The 25270-nt window shown below is 40.9% G+C and overlaps 1 protein-coding gene across 7 annotated transcripts in view; it reads right to left on the bottom strand.

Annotated features, from left to right (window-relative positions):
- Positions 1 to 7415: 7415 nt before the first annotated feature.
- Positions 7416 to 25270, bottom strand: part of KLHL13 (kelch like family member 13) — a 203452-nt gene continuing 185597 nt past the window's right edge. For all 7 annotated transcript variants that reach the window (XM_045068271.1, XM_004762110.2, XM_004762112.2 and 4 more), the window contains 3 exons: positions 19442 to 20237; positions 11622 to 11735; positions 7416 to 9075 (listed from right to left, as the gene is read on the bottom strand). In XM_045068271.1, coding sequence (XP_044924206.1) covers positions 8588 to 9075; positions 11622 to 11735; positions 19442 to 20237 — 1398 coding nt within the window. In that variant the 3' untranslated portion in view covers positions 7416 to 8587. The remainder of the gene's footprint in view (positions 9076 to 11621; positions 11736 to 19441; positions 20238 to 25270) is intronic.

Below are 25270 nucleotides of genomic sequence, written 5' to 3'. Positions count from 1 at the left end.
TCTTGCTGGCCCAAGAGTCTCCCTCAGGCTCCAGATACCGCACTCAGACCCGTCTAGGTCAGAGGTTCAAGTCCTCTGAAGCTTCCCTACATGACCGGCTGACCAGGCCACCATGGCCATGGCCTCCTCTTGACTTCTGCTCACTGAAGGGCAGTTTGTGTAACTCTCTAGGCTTCCTGGAGCCGGAAGGCTGGCCAGTGTGCTGAGGACTGGCCTGGTGTGGCCTCCCTTACCACAGGAGCTTGCCTTTTCGATACTCCCAGTCACTGCCCCACAGAACCAACCGTGCTGTCAGCCAGGTTCTCCCCACCCTCTTTTCCTGACTGATCCTTCTAGAAGATTGTCCTAGTTTCTTAAAACACCCAGGCTTCTTACCTTAAAGAGTTGGCACTCCTTGGGGCGCCTGCGTGGTTCAGTCAGCTGAGCATCTGCCACTGCAGGGCAAAGTGGAAGTTCTCTGAGCTCCCATGCATGGGCGCCGCCATGTCAAAGAAGCCGGTCTACAGGAGGAGGTGGTGAATCTGACCCTCAGGGCAAAGAAGAATGACAGAGGGCTGCCAGTCTCGAAGTCTTTGGGTTCTCCCTGTGTCCCAGCTGCAGCTCTGGTCTTGCTATGCTTCCGTGACTTGCTCCACCACGGGTCTAGGAGTTTTTCTGTCTTAACCTGGTCAGAGTTTGGTTTCTTTGGCTTGCATTCGGGCCTTTTGTTCACTCCTTATTGATTCGTGTCAACTACGACTACTGTTCCTTTGGGGAAATGCTTAATTAAGAGATTTGTAGAAGGAAAACAAAAGCCTGCTACCATGATTGTAACACCGATGCAATGTTTGGGATGTGAGTTCTCTTCTAGTCTGGCTGTGACGCCAACTCCTACGGGGCTAGGAGGGACTTGATGAGTGGTTGTGGCTGCCTGGCTTTAATTAGTGAAGAACAGGTAGGTTTTCAGACAAGACATGAGAATGGAGAAATCAGACCTTAGGTGATCTATCTTTCGGTAGCAGTACTTCAAGTAATCCTCAGTGATGGTGCTAAGAAGGCCTTAGAGACATGGAGCGTGGTCAGGGGCCAAGGAGCAGCCCTTTCAACCACTCTCAATCAGGTCCTACATGAATAATTTTATTTATATTGTAACCACACACACACACACACACACACACACACTCACAGGCATAAGTATTGTTTTGTGAATTTTATTAATTAAAATTAATCAAATCAAATCTTTTGATATTAATCAAAAGAAACATTCATAAAAACTTGAACAGGGTGCTCTATTTTTTTATTGCATTTCTGCAAAAACTGCTGCTAAAATTGATTTTAGGACTGATCTAGCAGTTCTCAAGTTTTTATGTCTCAGGACCTTTAAAATTTCTTGAGGAAACCAAAGAGTGTCTGTTTATGTGGGTTGTATCTATTGATACTGTATTAGAAATGAAAAACGAGTTGTTTTTTTTTTTAAACACAAGAATACACAAAGTCATACCCCATCCCTTGACAGATGCATCATCGCACATCCTTGACCCTCTGGAAATCTCCAGTGTCCACTTGGGAGGGAATGAGAGTGAAACAGGGAAATGATGTCTTGGGATTCTGACAACAATACTTTTGACCTTGTGGGCTCTCTGAAAGGGTCTCGGGGATACCAGGAGCCGAGACCACACCTTGAGACTCTTCTGCGCCTTTATAGCATGTGATCCAGACTTTGAAAAACACTCATCTAGAAAAAGGGCAAATACAGATAAATTGAACCAAGTAAATCCAATTAGCTATATTTCATCCTCTGTGTTTCCCTCTTGTTCTTCCGGAGTGAGGAGGGTATTATGGTTAACTCCCCAACAACAATTTCACATCAGATAATTAATCTATGCCAATCCATGCATTGCATAGCAACCAGTCCGGGGGAAGTCATATGTCCTGGGTTGGCTCCCTCGGTCTCCAGAGGAGGATTTAAATTCCATAGTTGAAGGAGATTTCCTCTCTTCCTGGATGTGAACAGAATCACTACCAGCAAAACAGAGTGTTGGCAATGCTATTGCAAACAGAGTAGGGAGATAAAAACCAAAGTAAACAAAAAACTCCAGGTATTTGAGGACAGAGCTAATTCTAGCACATCTGGGGCCTCCTTTCCCTCCAGTGGGCTTTGCAGTTCTGTGAGTCCTTTAAGAGACAAGTTATGTGTGACCCGACCCAGCACTACCCAGCAGCTGGTGGTCCGGGTGATCAGTGAGAGCTTTGTAAGATCAAGTTGAATCTCAAGGGACGGGAGCTAGGATTTTAAGGATAGGTGGATCCTTCCCTGTGGGTACTCTTTCATTTACAGCTGTATTTATTTGTTTAGTTATTTATTTTAAAAAAGAGTTTATTTGTTTATTTGACAGACAGAGATCACAAGCAGGCAGAGAGACAGGCAGAGAGAGGAAGGGAAGCAAGTTCCTTGCTGAGCAGAGAGCCGGATGTGGGGCTTGATCCCAGGACTCTGGGATCATGACCTGAGCCGAAGGCAAAGGTTTTAACCCACTGAGCCACCCAGGTGCCCCTACAGCTGTATTTATTAACACAGGCACTCTACTTTGTAGCCTCCCACTTTGTGAACTTCTACGCGTGTTACTGAGCTCAGATGTTGCTTCTTTACATCCCGTCATGGCCATTAGCACGCTACGTCTGCTCAGCTCCTCGAAGCACCTTGAGGGCAGGGATTAATTTGCATTCATCTTTGTCGCCCTAGGACTTTTCAGTGGCATTAATGTGAAATAGGTTCACAATAAATGTTTGCTGAGAAAAATAAATGAATGATAATGAAACATGCTGTTATAACATTAAGAGTCAGCAAGGGAGAGACCTACAGACCATGGACCAAATCTGGTCTGTAGCCTGTTTTTCCTTCTTTTCCTTTAAGTGTATTTATTTATTTATTTATTTATTGGTAATCTCCACACCCAACGTGGGTCTCGAACTCACAATCCTGGGATCAGCAGGCACATGCTCCACCAACTGAGCCAGCCAGGCTCCCCTGTAGCCTATTTTCCTATGGCCTTTGAGCTAAGAACATTCTTCCCATTTTTGTTTTTCAAGATTTTATTTTATTTTATTTTTTAAAGATTTTTTTTATTTATTTGTCAGAGAGAGAGAGAGAGAGAGAGAGAGCAAGAGCGAGCACAGGCAGAGTGGCAGGCAGAGTCAGAGGGAGAAGCAGGCTCCCTGCAGAGCAAGGAGCCCGATGTGGGACTCGATCCCAGGACGCTGGGATCATGACCTGAGCCGAAGGCAGCTGCTTAACCAACTGAGCCACCCAGGCGTCCCTCAAGATTTTATTTTTAAGTAATCTCTACGCCCAGCGTGGGGCTTGAACTCACAGCCCTGAGATCAAGATTCACATGCTTTACTGACTCAGCCAGCTAGACGCTCCAGTCTTCACATTTTTAAATGGCAGAAAGAAGTCAAAAGAAGAGTAGTATGTTGTAATCCAGGAACATTCTATGAACTTCAAATTTCATCATCCATAAAGTTTAAGTTGAACACATTCACACTCGTTCATTTACGTACTGTCTACACTCTAGCACTAACATCAGCAGAGCTGAGTAGTTGCTACAAGACCATATGGCCTCCAAAGATGAAAATATTTACTGATTATTTACAGAGCATGTCTGCCACCCTTGTTTCCTGGGGTTTTTTGGGGGGAAGAGGTTAATTGAGGTATGGCCTCTATAGTCATTTTAAAAATTTCAATCTCCATTTTATCTTAGCCACTTGGCCAAATAACACATGAAAGGGGAAGAAGCATTCAATGATTATATGGCAATACATGATTTATATATACACCAAGGGACACTAAATTTAAAATTAAATAGAGATTGAGGGATACCTGGGTAGGCTCGGTCAGTTGGGCATCTGGGTCGCGATCCCAGGGTCCTGGGATGGAGCCCCGCATCTGCATTGGGCTTCCTGCTGGGTGGGGAGCCTGTTTCTCCCTCCCTCTGCTGCTTCCCCTGCTTGTGCTCTCTCTGTCAAATAAATGAAAAAAATCTTTAAAATAATTTATTTTTGTAAATATTTTATTTATTTGAGAGAGAGACAGATAGCCAGAGAGCACAAGCAGGGAGGAGAGGGAGAAGCAGACTCCTTGCTGAGCAGGGAGCCTGATGTGGAGCCTGATCCCAGGACTCTGGGATCATGACCCGAGCTGAGGGCCAGGCACTTAACCGACTGAGCCACCCAGAAGCCCCTAAAAAAACCCTTAAATAGAGATTGAAATATTCACTTTGAAGTCTGGATTATACAAATTACTTAGACTCACTGATTAAATAAATACTTATAGTGTCCAGGATCATTATTAATTCTGCAAACACCGGATTTGACATTAATGTTTCAGTATTTCTAAACTGATGAAAGCTCAAAACATTGCCTAGTTATGCCTCGCTTAATAAAGGAGTTTAGAAAATCTTATTCTAGATACTGCATTGATGTATTTTGTATCAGAAATTAATGCACTGATACATCAGAACACATTTTGTATTAGAAAATGTGATTTAGGGGTGCCTGGGTGGCTCAGTGGGTTAAGCCTCTGCCTTTGGCTGAGGTCATGATCCCAGGGTCCTGGGATCGAGCCCCACTTCGGGCTCTCTGCTCGGCGGGGAGCCTGCTTCTCCCTCTCTGTGCCTGCCTCTCTGCCTACTTGTGATCGCTCTCTGTCCAATAAATAAATAAATCTTTAAAAAAAAAAAAGAAAATGTGATTTAGTGTATAAAAAAGTATGGTGCATACAGAATTTTTTAATAAGTAATTTAAATTATCTTGGGCTGAATTGTTTTTCTTAAGATTTTATTTTTTTTAGGTCATCTCCACATCCTACTTGGGGCTCAAACTCATGACCCCGAAATCAACAGTCACAGGCACTACAGACTGAGTCTGCCGGGTGCGCCTATTTACTAAGATTTTAAATAAATATCCTCATATTTAGCAGTAGTTATCTTGACATGGGGGAGTTAAATAACTATTTTTCTTCCTTCCTGTATTTTCCAATTTGTCTATATTTTGCACATTATAATTACCAAAAGAGTCTTTAAATAGGGCATTACTTGACCAATTTAAAATTCCCTTAATCCTCATGAACTTGCTTTGCATTTACTTTCCTCCTAGCCTAGCCAAAGAGCTATCTGATGTGGAAGGAAGTAAACCTGAGGTTTGGCAGTCTGAAAATGAAAAACAAAAGCAAGTCACAAGAGCCAAGAATAAAATTAGAGGCAGTGCCAACTTAGAAAGTCTGCTCACTGTTCTTGGGGGGAAAAAAGCACAAAGGCCTTTGAAAAGGCAGGGGGAGGGGGACAGAGGGGGTGGTGGTGGAGAAAAGTTCACATGGTCAAAGTAATTAAATAAAACAGCACTTAATTGCCCCGTGGAATTCCCTCTCAGGGCTAAAGTGAGGGAGTTATTTCAGCAACCTACATACCTATATATTTTCCAAAATCCCTCCAGTAGCATCAGACAGAAAATAGCTTTCAGGTCATAATTTTACTTTTCAGAGCAAAACCCAATTATCGGGTGCATTTGTAAAAATTCTACAAATAGGCAAAGTAGATTTGTTTATTCGTCTTTCTCACCCTACCAGCATTGGCCAAGAAGGAAAATTATGAACCGTCTGAGAATTAATGTGTTCTAGAACTCCTTCTGCAAGGAGATCCCCGAGAACCTAAGAAAGACAAGTTTAAGAAATGTTTGCAAGGGGGGCACCTGGGTGGCTCAGTGGGTTAAGCCGCTGCCTTCGGCTCAGGTCATGATCTCAGGGTCCTGGGATCGAGTCCCACATCGGGCTCTCTGCTCAGCAGGGAGCCTGCTTCCCTCTCTCTCTCTCTCTCTCTCTCTGCCTGCCTCTCTGTCTACTTGTGATCTCTCTCTGTCAAATAAATAAATAAAATTAAAAAAAAAAAAGAAATGTTTGCGAGGCCAACTGATGACTGGCAGGTATTTTTTATAAAGACAAATAGTTAATTCATTGTGAAGGAAAATGTGTAATCATTTATCAGCTGTAGGAACTATTTAATAATAGCACCACGTGACATTAATTGCTATTCCAAATAACACGTGGCATGGATGCAGAAATGGTAAGCTGTCAAACGAAGTTGCGTGCGCTTTGCCTCATTTCCAATAGCAAACTATGAACAGGTCACCAACCCGATTCCCTTCTTTCTGGGTACGCAGCTATCTGCAGGTTCCTTGACCCCCTCTGTGCTTGCAGATAATCCTGGGACTGATTTCCAGCTGGGAGCATGTGGGTAGATGAGATGTATGGCTCTTTCCGGCCTGACCCTTATGGGCCTCACGCCTGCCAGGCTCTATTTTTTTTTTCTCTGCTGACTGACTGGAGAGGACTCCAAGGCCGAAGAGGCAACAAGCGCAAAAGACCCGTTGCTGTTCTGAGGAGAGCCACCTGCCAAGGACACCTACACTGCACTGTGACAGGACCAGGAACCTGTGCATACACACCCCTGCCTTGAGGCTGGTGTTCACCATGTGTGAAGCGCTAAGTGCACGCTGCCTCTGAACACAGGACTGAAATCACTTGACCAGTGGCTCTGGGGAAGGGTAATCTTTTTTGTTCCAAAGATTTTATTTATTTATTTGAGTGTGAGAGCGCGCGAGCACACGTGCACAAATGGAGGGAGAGGGAGAAGCAGGCTCCCTGCTGAGCAGGACGCCCGATGCAGGGCTCCATGCCAGGACCCAGGGATCTTGACCCAAGCTGAAGCCTGAAGGCTTAACATACTGAGCCACCCCGGTGCCCCAGGAGGGGTAATCTTGACGAAGGGGGTCTTTCAAATTTATACAGGGCTTCTCCCAATATTCAAGCTACCATGGATGGAAAAATTATTTTCTTCATTATGTTTGACTCAAGAGAGAGGTACTGAGATCTGCGCTCCCAATTCCTCACTGGGGAGGAAATCTGGTGACACTCTCGTTGTTTGGGAATAGCTCAATTTTTAGTTCCGACTGAGTGGGGTCATTTGCAGATAAAGGCAGGAAGATCTGGCACAAGGCCCTAACAGAACCCTCATACTACCTTTCCCCAAAACATTATTCCCTTACAATCCGAGGTCAAGAACAAATCTCTTAGGTCATTTCACAGAACCTCTTCTCACTAGACAAGATGGATCTTCTCGAAGATCAGGGAACCTTGACCTCAGAAATGTAACCTCTCTTAGTGTTTCCAATGTCTAATTCCACAGAGACAACCAGCACTGAGTTTCGACCAATGAAGTTAGGCCTGGTCAAATGATTGTATTTCCTTGAATGAAAGTCATTAGTAGTAATCCAAACCGTCCGGGGCTCTCAGTTCTGATCATTTGAATGTTGCTCCCCCACCCCCTCCAAAAAAAAATTAACGCGAGTCAAATCAGACAGTAACAGGATGCCTCAGACTGAAATGACATTAAATGCTTTTTTATTGAACAAAAAGAGATAAAACATGGAAGTTGAAATCACTGAGCAAAAGCAGCTCCCCAGGGGAGGCTGCTACACTTTGTGCTAAATAACCTTATGAATTGAGAGTATACAGAACACAGATAATATGCAAGTTACCTCAACAGCAAAGGAGAAGGCGTAGATTACAGTTTCGGAAGGAAAAATTTGGTCAAGTGACAAATTTAGTTGCTCAACATTTCTAGCCCTTGTCCACCTAAATTCAGTAGGATTCTCCATGTGCGCTACTGAATTCCCATTTGAACGGAAGCTGCTTTTTGGTAGAAATTTTAAAAGATCATTCAGGTTTATTTGATGTGACATTCCATTTTTAAAATTTTGTGTCTGTTCAATGTACGTGTGTGTATGTATTTATACACACTCTAGAAACCCCGAACTCTTGTTTCTAAGCAGAGGGGTCATGCTGTTTCTTTTTATTATTATTAATATTGGTGAATTTCAGTTATTATTTCTCCTGTGTGTCTAAGAAACTTCATATGTTTTCAATGCGCCCACGCAGATAGGTGGGTTGACAGATATGTCAAAAATACTTTATGAAAAGAGGGAGGTAGCTCATGCGAGTTGGCAACCTTTTGTCTATTGTTTCCTGTTGGAGCAAGCTGCCTCCCTTCGACATCTCACAGTCAAAGATGAAAGGAAAACTTTTTACTTTGAAGCCGAGTTAGCACAGTTGTACACTTACTACAATCCACCTTCGAGTTGGTTCGCTGGGCTTTCTAATGTAAGATGACAAATACCTTACACCCAATACACAGCATCGAAAAAGTACTGAAGAAACATTTTATAGACAATATCTTGGGTTGGTTTTTTTTTTTGTGTGGTTTTTTTTTGTGTGGTTTTTTGTTTTTTTTGTTTTGTTTTGTTTTGTTTTTATATGTTAAACATCAGCTTCAATGGGATACATTTCCAGAATGGTTTTGTTACCAACTTTATAAACACTCTAAGCCAAACAAACAGCACAAATAACATCACTGTTGTCTTTTTTTTTTTCCAATATCTGTATCAATTACTGGAGGCTAATCCTAACATACACTACTAAAGGGGCGCAAAAGAAGAGAATTCATGACACGCTGCAAAGATAGGAACACAGCATCTTAGTCGCGGGGCGGGGGTGATCTTAAGGTGCAGAAAGGGGGGACTCTCTAGAAGGTGATGGTGTGGTTTCTTCGGGCGGGAACACCGTGAGTGTACAAGCTCGGATGCCACCGAGGGACTCTGGGAGATCAAACACCTTATGCCACTCATCTTTGTCAGGGTCATATTTCTGCACTATCTCCACCATACAGCGATTATTCCAGGAATACCCACCGACCACATAGATCTTATTTTCAAAGACCGCGACCCCGACATCGCTCTGCCCCCTTAACATGGCAGCAATTGGGGTCCACTGGTCAAGGATAGGTGAGTAGTATTCACAGCTTAGGACATCATCATAATCACTTGTGCCTCGGAAGTGATTGCCACCAATGACGTAGAGCCTCTCGCCCACTGTACACATGCAGTGCAGGCCTCTGACCGTGGTCATCGGCGCCTTCTGGATCCATTTGTCGGTGTCCGGGTCAAAGCACATGAGCTCCTTTTGGAAAGTGTCATGAGTGATTCCCCCTAGAGAATGAAGGTAGGCACGAGGGTAAACAGATTATGATAGAGATGCAAAAGTAAATAAAAGGCTCTCTATCCTAGATCGTGGATGTTGAGCCAAATATTACGGACCTTAGGGCTTATTGTTAGTGTTCTTATAAATATCTGCCCTCCAGACGTACTTTCTCTGGGATTAAAAATCCAGAAGGTGGGGGCACCTGGGTGGCTCAGTGGTTTGAGCCGCTGCCTTCGGCTCAGGTCATGATCTCACGGTCCTGGGATCGAGTCCCGCATCAGGCTCTCTGCTCAGCAGGGAGCCTGCTTCCATCTCACTCTCTCTGCCTGCCTCTCTGCCTACTTGTGATCTCTCTCTGTCAAATAAATAAATAAAATCTTAAAAAAAAAAAAAAAAAAAATCCAGAAGGTAACACTTTCAGCTTCTTAGAGAACAACAACAACAACAAAAATCTAGCTTATGTTATTGCAAGGACTTTCTCAAGCAGAGAGCCGTGGAATTTAAGAGGCTTTGCTAAAGGAAGAGAGATTTGGGCCACTTTTAGAGCTGAGTCTGCCGTAAATCTCAGGTCCAAGGCATCATGCACTTCTTTAAAAAAAAAATTTATTCATTTGTCAGGGAGAGAGAGAACAGGTAAGGGGAGCGGCAAGCAGAGGGAAAAGGTGGCTTCTTGCTGAGCCAAAGAGCCTGATGTGGGAATTGATCCCAGGACTCTGTGATCATGATGTAAGCCGAACTCAGATGCTTAACTGACTGAGCCACCCGGGCACCCCCAGAATCACGTACTGTTCCTGCTTTGGGGTGGGCACACGCTGGCAGCTGAGCACTGGGCTCAGGCATCTGAATTCCAGTTGTCCATTTCCGCACTTAACCATCTAAGAATCTCTACTCCTGTTATCTCATTAGCATTGAGACTATGAAGTCAAATCAATCAAAATGCTTGGAAAAGTTGACCATATTATCCAAATGTCCCGGCATATGAGATTACTCAGCGTTGTTTGTTTTTGTCGAGTTTCTGTTGGGGGGGTGCAGGAAGGTAATGTCATCTGCTCTCAGCACGGACGAAGCTAGATGCTGAACACGTACAGAATCTATGATCATTTCTGAGAACAGTTGGTAGATCATTAGCAGTCTGCTGTTGACCCACTGAGTCCTTATCATCTACAGAGCATGTCCTGAGATCACACAGAAATCAGTCTACAAGGAAAGTACTGGACTCTATGTTCTACAGATTGGCGAGAGAGCTACACAAATTTTCAGTCATATCAATCAAAGCATTCCTATCTGGGGGCCAGTCAGCAATCACTGTTTCCTCTCTGCTCTTTACTTTTTTTTTTTTCAGTTTGAGAGTCAGCTCTGGTCCTATCCTATTCTTGGCCAGGGAGGTCATTTGTGAGATGCACGTTAGCTATGGCGAAGTGTCACGAGAACAATTTCGTGTCCTCCTCCCCAAGGATATGGAGCTCTCATTATTACGGCATAACAGCTATACACATAAAATAGGTAGAGGGTGTAAATCATTGATTAGTGGAGCATAAGATTTCCTGGATGGCTCTTTCAATAGAAGACACCCCGTAGTTGCTCATAAATTTAACTCCCCAAACCTGTCAATCACCCATTCAGGGCCTTTAGCTGATCCCTCCTGATTATAGCTTTCATAAGGCAGCGGCGTTCAGAGACCCAGACCACCACCATCACCTTAATGCTTTTGCTTTCTAATAATGTAACTGCTGGCCTGGCACCGGCAAGCTCTCAGGAGAAAAATGTGTCAAAAGTAGACTACGTCAGGGCCAGATGAGAAGAAGCGGCCTAACAAAGTAAAATGTCAATAGTGGAGGTGAAGATTACATTCAAATGAGACTCCTTTCTGCATCTGATGGGAGAATTATTTCAACACCAACAGTCTGGGAATGAAAGTTGTTACTGCAACAAATGGTAGCCATTTTAGAATCTGTCATAAGAAAAATATATGCGCATGTGGCCGACACATATATAGGTAATCAGCATGGCATCATTCACGCAAGGACACCACAGTCGAGTCCCCTGATAATGCTGAGGAAAAGGGAAACCCCTATTATTGGTGTGACCATTATTAAACACTATGTATATTATCAGGAACAAGCTTACACACAGTAGAGTTATGTGTTAAATGATGATATATTTCCTCATAGAGTTTGGCTAAATGTAAGCTCAAAATGAATTAAGTATTGCTACAGGGACTATGAATAGGGGTTGTTGGAGTACAGGGTTTATTTAGAGTGTGGGGCATGGGGACCGAAAGGCAAGCTGAAAAAGCTGAAGGCTTTCCAGTTTCTTCCAAGTTATGTATTCATAGCATGACTGGTTTGCCGCTAGTCTTATGAACTCCTAGAATACCAAAGGCATCTGTACGTAAACGCACATGTACAATATAGCTTCCCAATTATATTTTGATGATCCTTTTTTCTGGATTCTTTTTTTTTTCTGGATTATCTTTCTAATACTGTAGGTAAGATGGTGCCACAGTTAAAAGGGTATGTATTATATTAATCACATCTGTGTTATAATGGTTTACCTGAAATATACATGACTCCTCCATACACAGTTCCAGCATGGCCATAGTGGGGTTCACTCATTTTGGCAACATAGGTCCACTCATTTGTTCTTGGATTGTAACACTCCACTGTGGCTATTGTTTAAAAAAAAGAAAAAAAAACAGACAAGAAAATAATTTATAATTTCAAATTTAGCAATGAGCTATTTTTCCCTTTAGGTAAAAGAATAATATTTAAACAATGAAACCCTATATATAACAGATATGAGATACTCTTTGGGAGGTCTCTTTTTTCACTTATTGAGATTATATTACTAAGATGAACCATTAATACACTCAACATTAGACTAGAGGCTTATGTGATAATCTAACACATCTCCGTTACTGCAGAAGTTGCCAGGATTTCTTTTCTTCTAGTATCTTGTTACATCTTTGTAATTTGACATTCCTCCCATTTCCTTGTTCTAAGTATGTGGGAAGATGAGGGTGCCTGGGTGGCTCAGTTGGTTAAGTGTCTGCCTGAAGCTCACGTCATGGTCCTGGGGCCTTGAGATGGAGTCCCGTCATTGGACTCCCTGCTCAGCGGGGAGTCTGCTTCTCCCTCCCCCCGGCTCGTGCTCTCTCTTGCTCTCATAAAAATAAATAAACCAAATCTTCAAAAATGATAAATATGTGGGAAGTTGAGAAAATCATAAGGAAGAAGAAAAGTCAGTTCTGATCCACCACCTAGGAAACTAAGGTTCATCGACAGGAAGCACAATCTGAGGTTGAGAATGAATGTCTGTACGTACACACACCACCCGGCGTATGTTCTGGCTGCCTCTTGCTTTATTTCACATCCGGACTACACAATAGACATTGGCAATAATTCTACATTTCTACATTAAGGCCAATATCACTGTAGCCAGTCATGCTCCTACTAGAAGATGACTGGTAGCATAGTATGACAGGAAGATTTCTAATAGGGGCACTTCCTTTCAGTAATAGATTTATCATCTTTAACAGAAAGTATTTTGGAGAAGTGACCTCAACCTATTTAAATATCACTCTGTTATAAACTCAAGAATAAAACGACGGATAGAAAACTTAATCCTTTTTGAAGAGGCAGAAAGAAATAGGGCTGTTCTGAGTACTCTGGTCAAAGACACAAAGTCTTGGGGCACCTGGCAGGCTCAATCAGAAGAGTGTGTGCATCTTGACCTTGGGGTTGTGAGTTCGAGCCCCACGTGGAATGTAGAGATAACTTAAATAAATTAAACTTTGAAGAAGAAACAAACAAAAACCCCATACAAAGTCTAGGTAGACTTGAAAATTTTATACTATTGGCAACCTGATTTTTTGTCTCCCCTAACCCTGCCTTTTTCTTAGGAATAGAACCACGACACTGCACACAGAAGCGCCCTGCTAGACTCAACATTCAAGTTCCCTTGAACCTGGAGTTGACCAAATGATGTAGTTTTAGGCGATGGAACAGAAGCAGAAATCTACTGAGTGGGGCCATCTGATCAAGCCACTGGAATGCCTAACGGATGAATCATCCCTTGAACAAGATTTCTGATTTAAAAAAAATAATAATAACATGAGAATGAGAGATGCATTTTCTACTCTATTCAGTAATTTCATTTCTGCACCAAATTGACTATGTGGAGCACTTATTTCTCGCCTAACAGCTCCTACATTATACCACTTCTCATATCCCTTCACTGATTGCCTTTTGCACTGGCTTGAGCTTTACATTTTCGGGCTCATCTCAAAGGCTTTTCCTGTTCTCATTTTGATCTACTTTGTTGGTTTTGTTCATTGCTTTAGGCCTGGATTCTAACCAACTCTATTTCTTCTTCTTCTTTTTTCCCCCTCCCAACTCTATTTCTTCTAAATCCTTCCATTAAGTAGCCAGAGCCTGCAAAATCTTTCCCCCGAACAAGAGCTATTGTCACAATTCATGGCAAGCTGAAACGGATTGATACAGGTTTGGGCCATTTGTAGTCACTGGGCGTCTTTTCTAATGTTCGTTTCCATTTGCCTTGAGCACGACTTTCACTTAATTGACAAGCACAATCCTACTGGACATACATTATTATCTCTCTCTCTCTCCCCCCCACTTATAGAGGATCTAGTATATTGATTGGTACTTGGCATCAGCAAAGTAATTAATGGTAGGGTTTTAGCTGATAAAAAAAAAAGTAGTCTAATCACACATCCTATCAGTGAAAGGGTTTTAAAAGACTTCCAGAGATCATCTTTTCCACGTCTCTGATGGCAAAGACAGGTTTTACTATAGTTCTGTGCTTTCCTTAATGGAAAAATTCTGCTTTGAACTTTGAAATTTCTAGAGTGTCACAGTCTCTCCTTATGTCTAATTCAATCTATTCTGATGGAGTTTCCATTAGTTTCCTCCTATTTCTTTTGGAGTGGAGCTAGCACTTGAATAGCTATTCACTCTTTATGATTATTAAAATTTTCCCATGTAGAAAGATAATGCTGTTCTTCTGTCAGTGAATTAATTGCATTTTTTTCCCTAATAGGGGTTATAAGAATCCATCTATATTTTCTCATACAGGAGTAACCTAAGTATAAGACGGCTATTAACCACCAATAATATAGAAACTATGTAGTAGTTCATCATCCCTCAACTTTTCTTCTTCGAGCTGTATCATTCATATCCTTCAGCTTTTCCTATCATTAAATATCTACTCTCAACCTCTAGACTGTCTCCATCAAGTACTGTTGTTCTAAGTCAAATCAAGAGTATTTAGTTTTAGGGGCGCCTGGGTGGCGCAGTGGGTTAAAGCCTCTGCCTTCGGCTCAGGTCATGATCCCGGGACCCTGGGATCGAGCCCCGCATGGGGCTCTCTGCTCGGCGGGGAGCCTGCTTCCTCCTCTCTCTGACTCCCTCTCTGCCTACTTGTGATCTCTGTCTGTCAAGTAAATAAATAAAAATTTAAAAAAAAAAGAGTATTTAGTTTTAAAATAGAACACATCTGATTAAAAGTATATACACACACAAGTCCTTATTTTCCATAAGGAAAATGGGCTATAGGCTTGTGTCCAAAACCTTGAGAGGGGAAGGGGGCAAGGGATAACGCAAGGGACAAGACAGTGCTTTTGTCATAGTCTATGAGAGGTAGGAATGGCAATGAATTAATTAGAAAAGTCTAGAAGAAGGTTGGGCAAATTACAGCCCATCAGCCAAATCCAGCATGCTATCTGCTTTCTGTATGGCCCACAAGATAAACATGTGAATGCCTTTTTTAAAAAAGATTTTATTTATTTATTTCAGAGAGAGAGAGAGAGAGAGAGATCACAAGCAGGCAGAAAGGCAGGCAGAGAGAGAGAGAGAGAGGGAAGCAGGCAGAGAGAGAGAAGGAAGCAGGCTCCCCGCTGAGCAGAGAGCCCGATGTGGGGCTCGATCCCAGGACCCTGAGATCATGACCTGAGCTGAAGGCAGAGGCTTAACCCACTGAGCCACCCAGGCGCCCCAAACATGTGAATGGCTTTTTACCTTTTTTAAAGAGTTGGGGGAAAAAATCAAAGGAAAAATGTTTTGTGACTTATGAAAATCATGTGGAATTCAAATGCTGGTTTTCCTATAGAAAGCTTTATTGGAACACAGCCTCACCCGTTTGTTTATAAACCATCAGTGGCTGTTTTTGCAATATGACAGCAGAGGCAATTCGCTGTGACAAGATCCTATGGCCTAAGACGCTGAAAATATGGACTTTCTGGCCCTTTACAGAATTTCACTGACCCTTATTCTAGAAAGTCACCTTCAGTGACGTGCAATTTCAGTTAGAGACCCTCTCCAATTTGAGAATTACATGCAGGTTGCTTTGTTCACACCAATCATGAAAGATTTGTAGTTGCTCAGGTGATTCTACTAGAGTCCAGAATTGGTCCCAAGAGATGTTGTGGGGCTTACTTATTTTTTTTTTGAGAGTAGGCAAGGGATGAACCCTGAATCACCACTGGAACCACTGGTGCTTAATGAAGAAAACTGCAAATCCATTAAAGGATATGGGGCAGTTGATAACTTTCAGTCATTTTACTGCACATTTATTTGAAAAAGAAAAACTAACACGTTTTTCTGTAAGTTACTTCATTATCCGAAAGCTTGACTTATTAATAGTTAACAGAAATGAAAGCTATCTGGGCTGTCATATTTCTCTTCCATATAGAAAACCTCAATGGAAGATCAATTTCTTAAATGACAGAAGTTTGAAAGATGCCAGGAATAACGGACTCCTCTTCCACTGAAGTGACAGCTCCTCTAAGCTTCATGTAGTTTCCGACTGTACCTGGTGTCAAAGGAAAGCAGCATTTCTAAGGAATTCTACTGCAGCAATATACCAGGCTCACACAAACATTGATAGGACCTTTTTGATGTACTATGGGCATAGGTCCATCCATACACACTCCAAGAAGGGCTGTTAAAAGACCAACTGCATTAAAACGATCTAAAACGTCTTGCAAATGCTGCCACTCTTTTCTTTTCAGAATTACGTCTAGGAGATGGTCATTGCATACACGCAGAATAAATAACATACTGGTACTAAATGAACCTAACTAATTTTTTTAAGAGAAGATTTTACTTTTAAGTAATCTCTACACCCAATGTAGGGCTTGAATTTATAACCCCAAGATCAAGAGTTACATCTTCTACCAACTGAGCCGGTCAGGGGCCCTGAATTGTTAAACTGTTAAATGAGTCTCCCATTGATTCCCATTTGCCTGCCACCTCTTCACCTCCATTCTTTATTTACAGATAATAATACGGCAGAGTAATCAGTTAAGATGGGAATGTGACGTTAATATAACAGATGTTCTTTTTTTAAATATTCTTTTTTTAAAAAAATATTTTATTTATTGGACAGAGAGAGACACAGCGAGAGAGGGAACACAAGCAGGGGGAGTGGGAGAGGGAGAAGCAGGCTTCCCACCGAGCGGAGAGCCCGATGCGGGCCTTGATCCCAGGACCCTGGGACCATGACCTGAGCCGAAGGCAGACACTCAACGACTGAGCCACCCGGGTGCCCCTATAACAGATGTTCTTGTGTGTGTGGAGGGCGTTCCCATAAAAAAAAAAATTATGGAGCAGGAGAAACGTTAAAAACCCAGCCTCTGGCTGGAACATTAAGAAATATAAGCAAGAGTCTTTTTAGGACCTAAATCTGCTATTCAACGAAAACCATGGGTCCGAGAAAACTGGAAAGGGCAAGAGACACCTATACAAAGAGAAACGTTATTGATAAAGAGAATTCAGAAGAAGTCAACAGCACAGAATGTGAGGAGACTGTTTTAAAACAATCTACTTCTTGCTCCCAAGTACGTCTAAAATAGGAGAAAGGCAAAGGAGGTGGGGTGGCCTGATTTCACTGCACTTAAGCCAATCAACTCATTTTCTAGAAACAAATAAACAAACAAATGCTTCCAATATATTTTAACTTAAAATATTTACTACAGACTGGCTTTTGCTGGGTATACTGATTTTAAGGCAAACAGTCATTTTCTACAAAAGCATACTTACTTGTAGATGACAGGAGGTAATTTCAAAGGGAAAGAAATGTCATTGGCCTTTAAGTGGAATCAGAGTTGTTTCTTGGTATTGAGGGCTTGTGTCTCTATTACAACCATCTATGTATTTGTGAAACATGCAGTTTACAAATTGAGATAAAAATGGGCCTCTATTTACCATCTGGAGGGGTAATCATTTTTGAGACTATGTAAGTCATTATCCTTAGGTTTAAACTCTGGGAGATTGTGATGGTAAAACCTAAATAGAATGAAATAGTTATTATGAATTAGGACGGGCTCATGAGAAACACGCTTCTCTTGTTCCTTTTAACGCAGAAGGCTATTTTTAATAAGAGATAGAGGGTGTGATTTCTGAAGGTCATAAGCGAGGAAGGCAGCCGCCTGCCCAACGGGGTTGTCTACTTCTTGTTCCCAAATGAGTCGAACATGGCAAGAGCTCAGCAAAAGAAAGCCTCTAGCTTCTTGGTTTTATGTAATGACCGTCCTTGGCCTGAAGATGACAGATTCTCAGAAGAATAAGGCCTCGTTCCACCTATTAATTAGAGGGGATAACATCGCTAAGCAAGCACCGACTGAGAAACTGGAGCTCTTTCTCCTGAGGAAAGCAGGTCTGAAATGGCCACTCACGGCCAGGACTGACCACCTACCATTTTGTAAACCTGAAGAGATGATCTCCTACGAGTGGTTTTCCTAAGAAAGAGCCAAATCCCTAGTTACAGTTTCTGAATACTTCCAGACATCCCCTAATTTAAAATGGTATCACAACATGAAAATCATGTGTGTGGGTCGAGCGAGGAGACCTGAAATGACAATTCGACGCTAAGGGCACTGGTGCCTCAGATGCTCTGAACAGCCTGATCATTACAATAGATCGTGCAATTTGTGTGGTTCGTGAGGATGACCCTGAGTCCAACCATTTCGAAGGCCCAGTCTTAGGAAAAATACTACTATGACAATAAAGGGGAAAAAAATTGCAGGTAGGAGAGATTAGTAACATTAAGATGCCCCTAACAAGAAAGGGCTTGATCAGGTGGAGAGCATTAGAGCTGAGAGCAGTTCTTTTTGCCTCCAATAAATAGCTTATTCTTAAACCATTAAGCTACCAAGAAAAAGATTCTGATAATTACTCTCAATTTATCCAGAGCCAAGGCCAATATTTTCCACGTCCCCACTATTACAGAGCCCGGAATACTGGTCAACTACGAGGACTCTATTCATCGCAGAATGAAAGAGTGGTGAAAAAAAGAGGCCAAATGATGATGGTAATGACAGAAATGGAAGGCGTGACAGAAAATGCGGTCTTCCTGACTTCTTTTTGGACAGCTATCTTATTCCAATTTCATCTAAAATAACAAAATTAGAGTTCATTTATGTAGCCAAAGTACTGCTCTATGTTAACTGCACTTGAGACCAATCTTTGATTAGGGAGACAAAAAAACGGCCATCTAATAAAGCTTACCAGAGCAGTTTACGGTGAAGAAAATTGTTCAGTATTTCACTGAGAGAATGATTTTTTTTAAGATTTTATTTTTCATTTATTTATTTGAGAGAGAGAGAGAGCAAGAATGTGTGAGTTGGGGGGGACAGCGGAAGAACAGAGAGAGAGGGACAAGCAGACTCCGTGATGAGCATGAAGCCTGACCTAGGACCCGATCTTGTGACCTGGAGATCATGACCTGAGCTGAAATCAAGAGTCAGACGCTTAACCGACTGAGCCACCCGGACACCCCAAGAGAGAATGATTTTTAAAACTAATACTCACAGATCACATTACTCATGGTAAATACATTTGGGATAATAATTGAACTTTGTACATTTAATCGACAAAGAAAATTATCTTTCTATGTGGTCTAGGTTCTAGGATAGGGTAAAAGATTATGTAAAAGAAGAAATGATAACAGTCCTCTGTAAGGAAGGATTTTAACCTGTACAGTAAAATATTATGTGGGCTTTTAAAAATGGAAAATAAGGAAACATGCCAGACTTCTGTCCAAGATTCTATTAGAATTTAAATGAGCAGAGTATACTTTGTAGTTACACTGTCAAGATGAAAGCCATACACACTGCCAAATAAAAATATTCTGCAACATACTGATGTATTCCTAAGATATCATTTGTACCCTCGCCAAAAATATAAATCTGGATTAGGCATACGGATTGTCTCTGATATTTCCTGAACAGAACAGTTTAAATGAAACCCTAGCTACATTTTTGTCTTTAATTTTCCAGAGCTGCTTATTTTATGGTTTAATGAGAATTTGGGGGTAAAGAAATTAGCCTCTCTGTTTAACATAAATGCACACACTTACGCAGTTCACCAGCTGCATTTCGCCCACCGACTGCGTACAGATATCCTTTGAGGGCACTTAGGTGGAAAAAGGTGCGCTTTTCATTTAAAGATGCGACCTGCATCCATTTATTGTAGCGAGGATCAAATCTGAAGACCGTATCGACTGCCGTTTTTCCTTTTGTGTCATAATTGCTCTGTCCGCCGACGACATAGAGGAAATTTCCAATGACAGCAATGCCATGCTGGTACCGTGGGGCATCCATGGGGGCTAACGATTTCCATTCATGGGCCTTTTCATCATACATGCGCAATTCCTTGCTGACAACCAGCTGCTGCCTCAGAACTCCTCCGAGTGTGACCAAATGAGTGGTGTCAGAGCGAATGGCAGTCCTGTCTGACTGCATCACTGGCTGCATGTATGGCATCATTTGGTAATTGCTGGCTTCCAAAAGGAGATTCACACAGGTATTGTCAGTTCTCATGAAATCCACGGTTTGCACATAATTGATGAGCTCCTGCGGTGTCATCAGTGGAAATCGTATGTTCTTCATTAATTTGGCAGCAAAGTCCATCCGAGGCTCTTCTAGGCGTAGCCAGCGACAGGTAGCCTTAAAGAGCTCAAGTTCAGTGCAGTGCTTAAGGCTATTACTGGAAAGCACAAAGGCAAGACGCTCAAAAGGGAGCTTCAAGAACTCCCCAGTGCTCAGCAATGCGGGAAAATTCTTCAAGACAAAACTGTTGACATATTTATCCACTTCTGTCAGATTGTAGGTGTTGGCAATCCGACCAACTTCGACACAATTGTCTAAAGTGACCTATTAAACCAATAAGAAAAATTAAAATGCTACCAAGTTCATGACACTCCCAGTCTGGATAACATAAATACCTGTTCTAGAAGAAGAGTAAACTAAGCTTTTTACTGTCCATATAGATGCCAATCAAAATTCTTATCTAAATACATTAATAATCTAAAGAGAATTCACAAACCACCTTTATCTAGTCCCATAGAAGGGTAACTAAAAGAAAATTATCTACATCACATCAACAAGAGAAAGGATAAAAACTCTGTAATCCTTTCAACAGATGTAGAAAAAAGCATCTGACAAAGTATAACATCCATTCCTGATAAAAACCCTCAACAAAGTATCTTTAGAGGGAACAGACCTCAGGCATAATAAAGGCCATATATGAAAAACCCACAGCTAACAACACACTCAATGGGGAAAAATGGAGAGCTTCTCCTCTGAGATCAAGAACAAGACAAGGATGTCTATTCTCACCACTTTTATTCAACATGGTAATTGAAGTCCTAGCCACAGCAATCAGACAAGAAAAAGAAATAAAAGACATCCAAACTGGCAAGGAAGAAGTAAAACTATCAATATATGCAGGTGATGTGATATTACATATAGAAAACCCCAAAGAGGGGCGCCTGGGTGGCTCAGTGGGTTGGGCCACTGCCTTCGGCTCAGGTCATGATCTCAGAGTCCTGGGATGGAGTCCCGCATCGGGCTCTCTGCTCAGCGGGGAGCCTGCTTCCCTCTCTCTCTCTCTCTGGCTGCCTCTCCGTCTACTTGTGATTTCTCTCTGTCAAATTAATAAATAAAATCTTAAAAAAAAAAAAAAAGAAAGAAAACCCCAAAGACTCTACCAAAAAACTACTAGCACTGATAAATGAACTCAGTAAGGTCACAGGATACAAAATCAATAAATGGAATCTCATCGCATTTCTATATACTAACAATGAAGTAGCAAAATAAGAAATTAAGAAAATCTCATTTACAATTATACCAAAAATGATAGAATATCTAGAAATAAACCTAACCAAGGAGGTAAAAGACCTGTACTCTGAAAACTATAAAACATTGGTGACAAAAAATTGAAGATGACATAAACAAATGGAAAGATATTCCATGTTCATGGACTGCAAGAATAAATATTGTTAAAAAGGCCATACTACCCAAAGCAATCTACACATTTACCAAAAACCCTATCAAAATACCAATAGCATTTTTCACAGAACTAAAACAATCCTAAAATTTGTATGGAACCACAAAAGACCCTGAATAGCCAAAGCAATCTTGAAAAAGAAAAGCAAAGCTGGAGGTATCACAAGTCCAGACTTCAAGTTATATTACAAAGCTGTAGTAATCAACGCAGTATGGTACTGGCACAAAAAGAGATACATAGTTCAAGAGAACATTAGAGAAAACCCAGAAATAAACCCATGATTATATAGTCTATTAATCCTTGACAAAGGAACAAGAACATGCAGTGGGAAAATGACAGTCTCTTCAACAAATGGTGTAGGGAGAACTGGAAAGCTGCATGCAAAAGAATGAAACTAGACCACTTTCATACACCAGACACAAAAGTAAACTAAAAATGGATTAAAGGCCTAAAAGTGAGACCTGAAATCATACAAATTCTAGAAAGAGAGCACAGGCAGTAGTTTCTCTGACATCAAATGTAGCAACATTTTTCTAGAGATATCTCCTGAGGCAAGGGAAAACACAAGCAAAAAATAAACTATTGGGACTATGTCAAAATAAAAACTCCTGCACAGCAAAGGAAATAGTCAACAAAACAAAAAGACAACCTCAGAATGGGAGAAGATGTTTGCAAATAACATATCCAAAAAAGCATTAGTATCCAAAATATATAGTAATTTATTCAACATGACACCAAGAAGACACAATAATCTGATTATAATATGGGCAGGGCAGAAGACAGGAACAGACATTTCTCTAGATAAGGCACTCAGATGGCCAAAAGACACATGAAAAGATGCTCAGCATCATGAATCATCAGGGAAATGCAAATCAAAAATCACCATGAGACATCACCTCACACCTGTCAGAATGGGCTAAAATCAAAAGCAGGAGAAATAAGTGTTGGCAAGGACATGGGGTAAAAAGGAACACTCATGCACTGTGGGTGGGAATGCAAATTGGTGTAGCCACTGTGGAAAACAGTATGGAGTTCCTCAGAAAAGTAAAAACAGAACTGTCTTATGATCCAGTAATTGCACTACTGGGTATTTACCCAAGAAATACAAAAAATACCAGCTTGAAAGGATACATGCACCCCTATGTTTATTGCACCATTATTTACAATAGCCAAACTATGGAAGGAGCCCAAGTGTCTGCCAATAGATGAACAGATAAAGATGTGGTACACACACACACAGAGGAATATTATTCAGTCATAAAAATGAATGGAATTTTGCCATTTGCAACAGCATGGATGGATCTAAAGTGTATAATGGCAAGCGAAGTAAGTCAGAGAAAGACAAATACCATACGATTTCACTTATATGTGGAATTTAAGAAAGAAAACAAATGAACAAAGAAAAAAGAGACAAAACAAAAAAACAGATTCTTAACTACAGAGAACAAACAGATGGTTACCAGGAGGGAGGTGGCTGGGAGAATGGGGGAAACAGGTGAAGGGGATTAAGAGTATACTTATCTTGATGAGCACTGAGTAATGTACAGAATTCCTGACTCAGTATATTCTACACCTGAAACTTACATAACACTTATGTTAACTATATTGGAATTAAAATTAAAAAAATATAAGTGGACAACAAATATTTACTGAATATTGAAGAACTTAAAAAGTATCAAAATCAGTAATCAGAAGTTACCCTAAGAAACAATGTTGTAACTTGATTATGGCCAAAATAATTCCTTTTCTCTTCTTGAAAAATGTATGTTCCCTCTCAAAAAAAAGTAGTAAATGAAATTCTGGTTAGATGGAAATTTTGGAAAAACAGAGGATTATTCTATTGTGGTTCACCTTAATCCACTTCTCAGTCATGATTCTTGAAAGGTACATTGCTAGCAGAACGGCAAACAGAAAACCTCTTATACGGGATCTCTAGATCACTCTTTCATGTAAACAGTCATAGTTCATTACTGTAATGCATTTTGATTCCTTCAAAAGTTATTGTTTCCAATGAAGGGAGTTTAATAGGGCAATTATTCCTAGGGTGGAGTTATTTTCACATTATTGATGTGGCAATACAAGGAAAGGAATCACTTCCATGAGGATTGGAACAGGTGTATCTCCACCAAACTTAACTCATGGCACAGTTCATTTCTGGCGTCTATGATGATGGCTTGCCACAGTTTCCCTTGGCCATTCTCCTACTCCCAGCAAAACTAGCTCTGCCTGGAGTCAAAATGAGCCTAGAAAAGTCTCCCCTGCACAGAGGACAATGCAGCAAAAATGGAAAATAGGAAAAGAGGACCAGTGATGGAGAGGCCCTTTCTTTCTGATGCTTTCATGACTGGTCAAAAGTAAAAACAGGAAAATCATATCAGCAAATATTATATGAGGCACAACTCATGGAAGCAGGGCTACCATACAAGTACCTGTGTGTATACAAACACACGAGCAGGTCACAGGCAAAGGACTCAACTCTTTTCTCTTAATTTTCTCAGTGTGTGTGTTCACATATGTCACGAAAACTTCACGGACGCAACTGAATCGTTAACAGGTTGGCCGGTGATTAAGAGAAAAGCTGGCTACTCCTTCTATTATCCTTTTATTTAAAAGCTGAAATGAGACTAAAATAATTACTCCTCCGCATAAAATATCAGCCCAAGTAAGACAGATCATCACTGAACGCTCTAAGGTCACGGCACACACACACAAGGCTATTTTCATAGATTGATTACTCAGGAAGAATTTGAACAATTTTAAGCATCTGATCTGCTTTATGGGAACTGCCAAAAAATTTTAATTGCTTTGTATCCTTAACAGCTATATATTAAAAAGCCAGCCAAAACAGAACTGCAACACAAAAGAAGTAGGAAAAATAAATGAATTTAGGAGACTTTTGAAATACACAGTTTCACTCCGTTCAGTACCTTGCTTTTCCAATGCAGTTTAATAAAAAAAATACATTTCAATCCAATTTTAGGCGTGGCACGTTGGCGTCTCATAAAAGTTTGCATCGTATAAATGAGGTTACAGTCCATCCCCAGGTGCCCAAATCACCTCAGGTGGCAGGAATTAGTGACTTGCTGAAGCACTGAAGATGGAGCCTTTCCCCCAGAACAAGGGTAATTTGCACTTTGGAACCCACTGACTAGTACGAATCAGCAAAAGCTGATGAGAACACAAAAATAATTATTCCCAGGTATGCAGATTCTCACCATTAGGGATATGATTGCCAATAAAAAACACAAAAAATAGGAACTTCAAATAGGCAAAATGATACCGTCAGTCGCTGGTCACCAAATCTAAGTCCCAATTTGTAGCATATAAAATGAACAGAGAGAAAAAACTAAAAACCAAACTGTATAATTTAGAAATGTGATTAAGATATTTAGTTCCTTCCCCTTCTCCCCCTTCAACTTCATCCAATAAGAAAATAATTAATAAAATAACAATATTAAAAAAACCTACCTTTGATTTAAGGGCATTTGGAAAATATCCTCTATATATCGGTATCCTCAGAGACATATACACAAAACTACAAAAGACCTTGACAGACCTCCTAGTATATCCAGATAGCTGCCTACTCTTTTCTTAAAAACCATCAGAGAAAGGTATTTCATAACCTTCGTCTTCTTGACAGAAGGACTAGCATTTTCTATACCCCATGTACAACAGCTATCACACTGTGGGTAAATAACGAAGGTTAAACACTCTAATTATCAGCAATATAAAAATTAAGATGTGAAGAGAGATACAACTAAAAATAGAATGCATTCTGAATTAGTATAAAATATTACTAGACCCTTAATTTTTAAAAATGAAACCCAGATAAAAACTATGTAATAGCAAATTAGTTGTTTATGAAGTTCGTGTTATCAAAGCTAAAACAATTAATCAT

Source organism: Mustela putorius, unplaced genomic scaffold (genome assembly GCF_011764305.1).
Source record: "Mustela putorius furo isolate JIRA1106 unplaced genomic scaffold, ASM1176430v1.1 tig00003901_pilon_pilon_pilon, whole genome shotgun sequence".
Lineage (NCBI taxonomy): Eukaryota > Metazoa > Chordata > Mammalia > Carnivora > Mustelidae > Mustela > Mustela putorius.
Note: the sequence above shows the minus strand (reverse complement) of the source record. Positions and strands in the feature narration are given on the sequence as shown.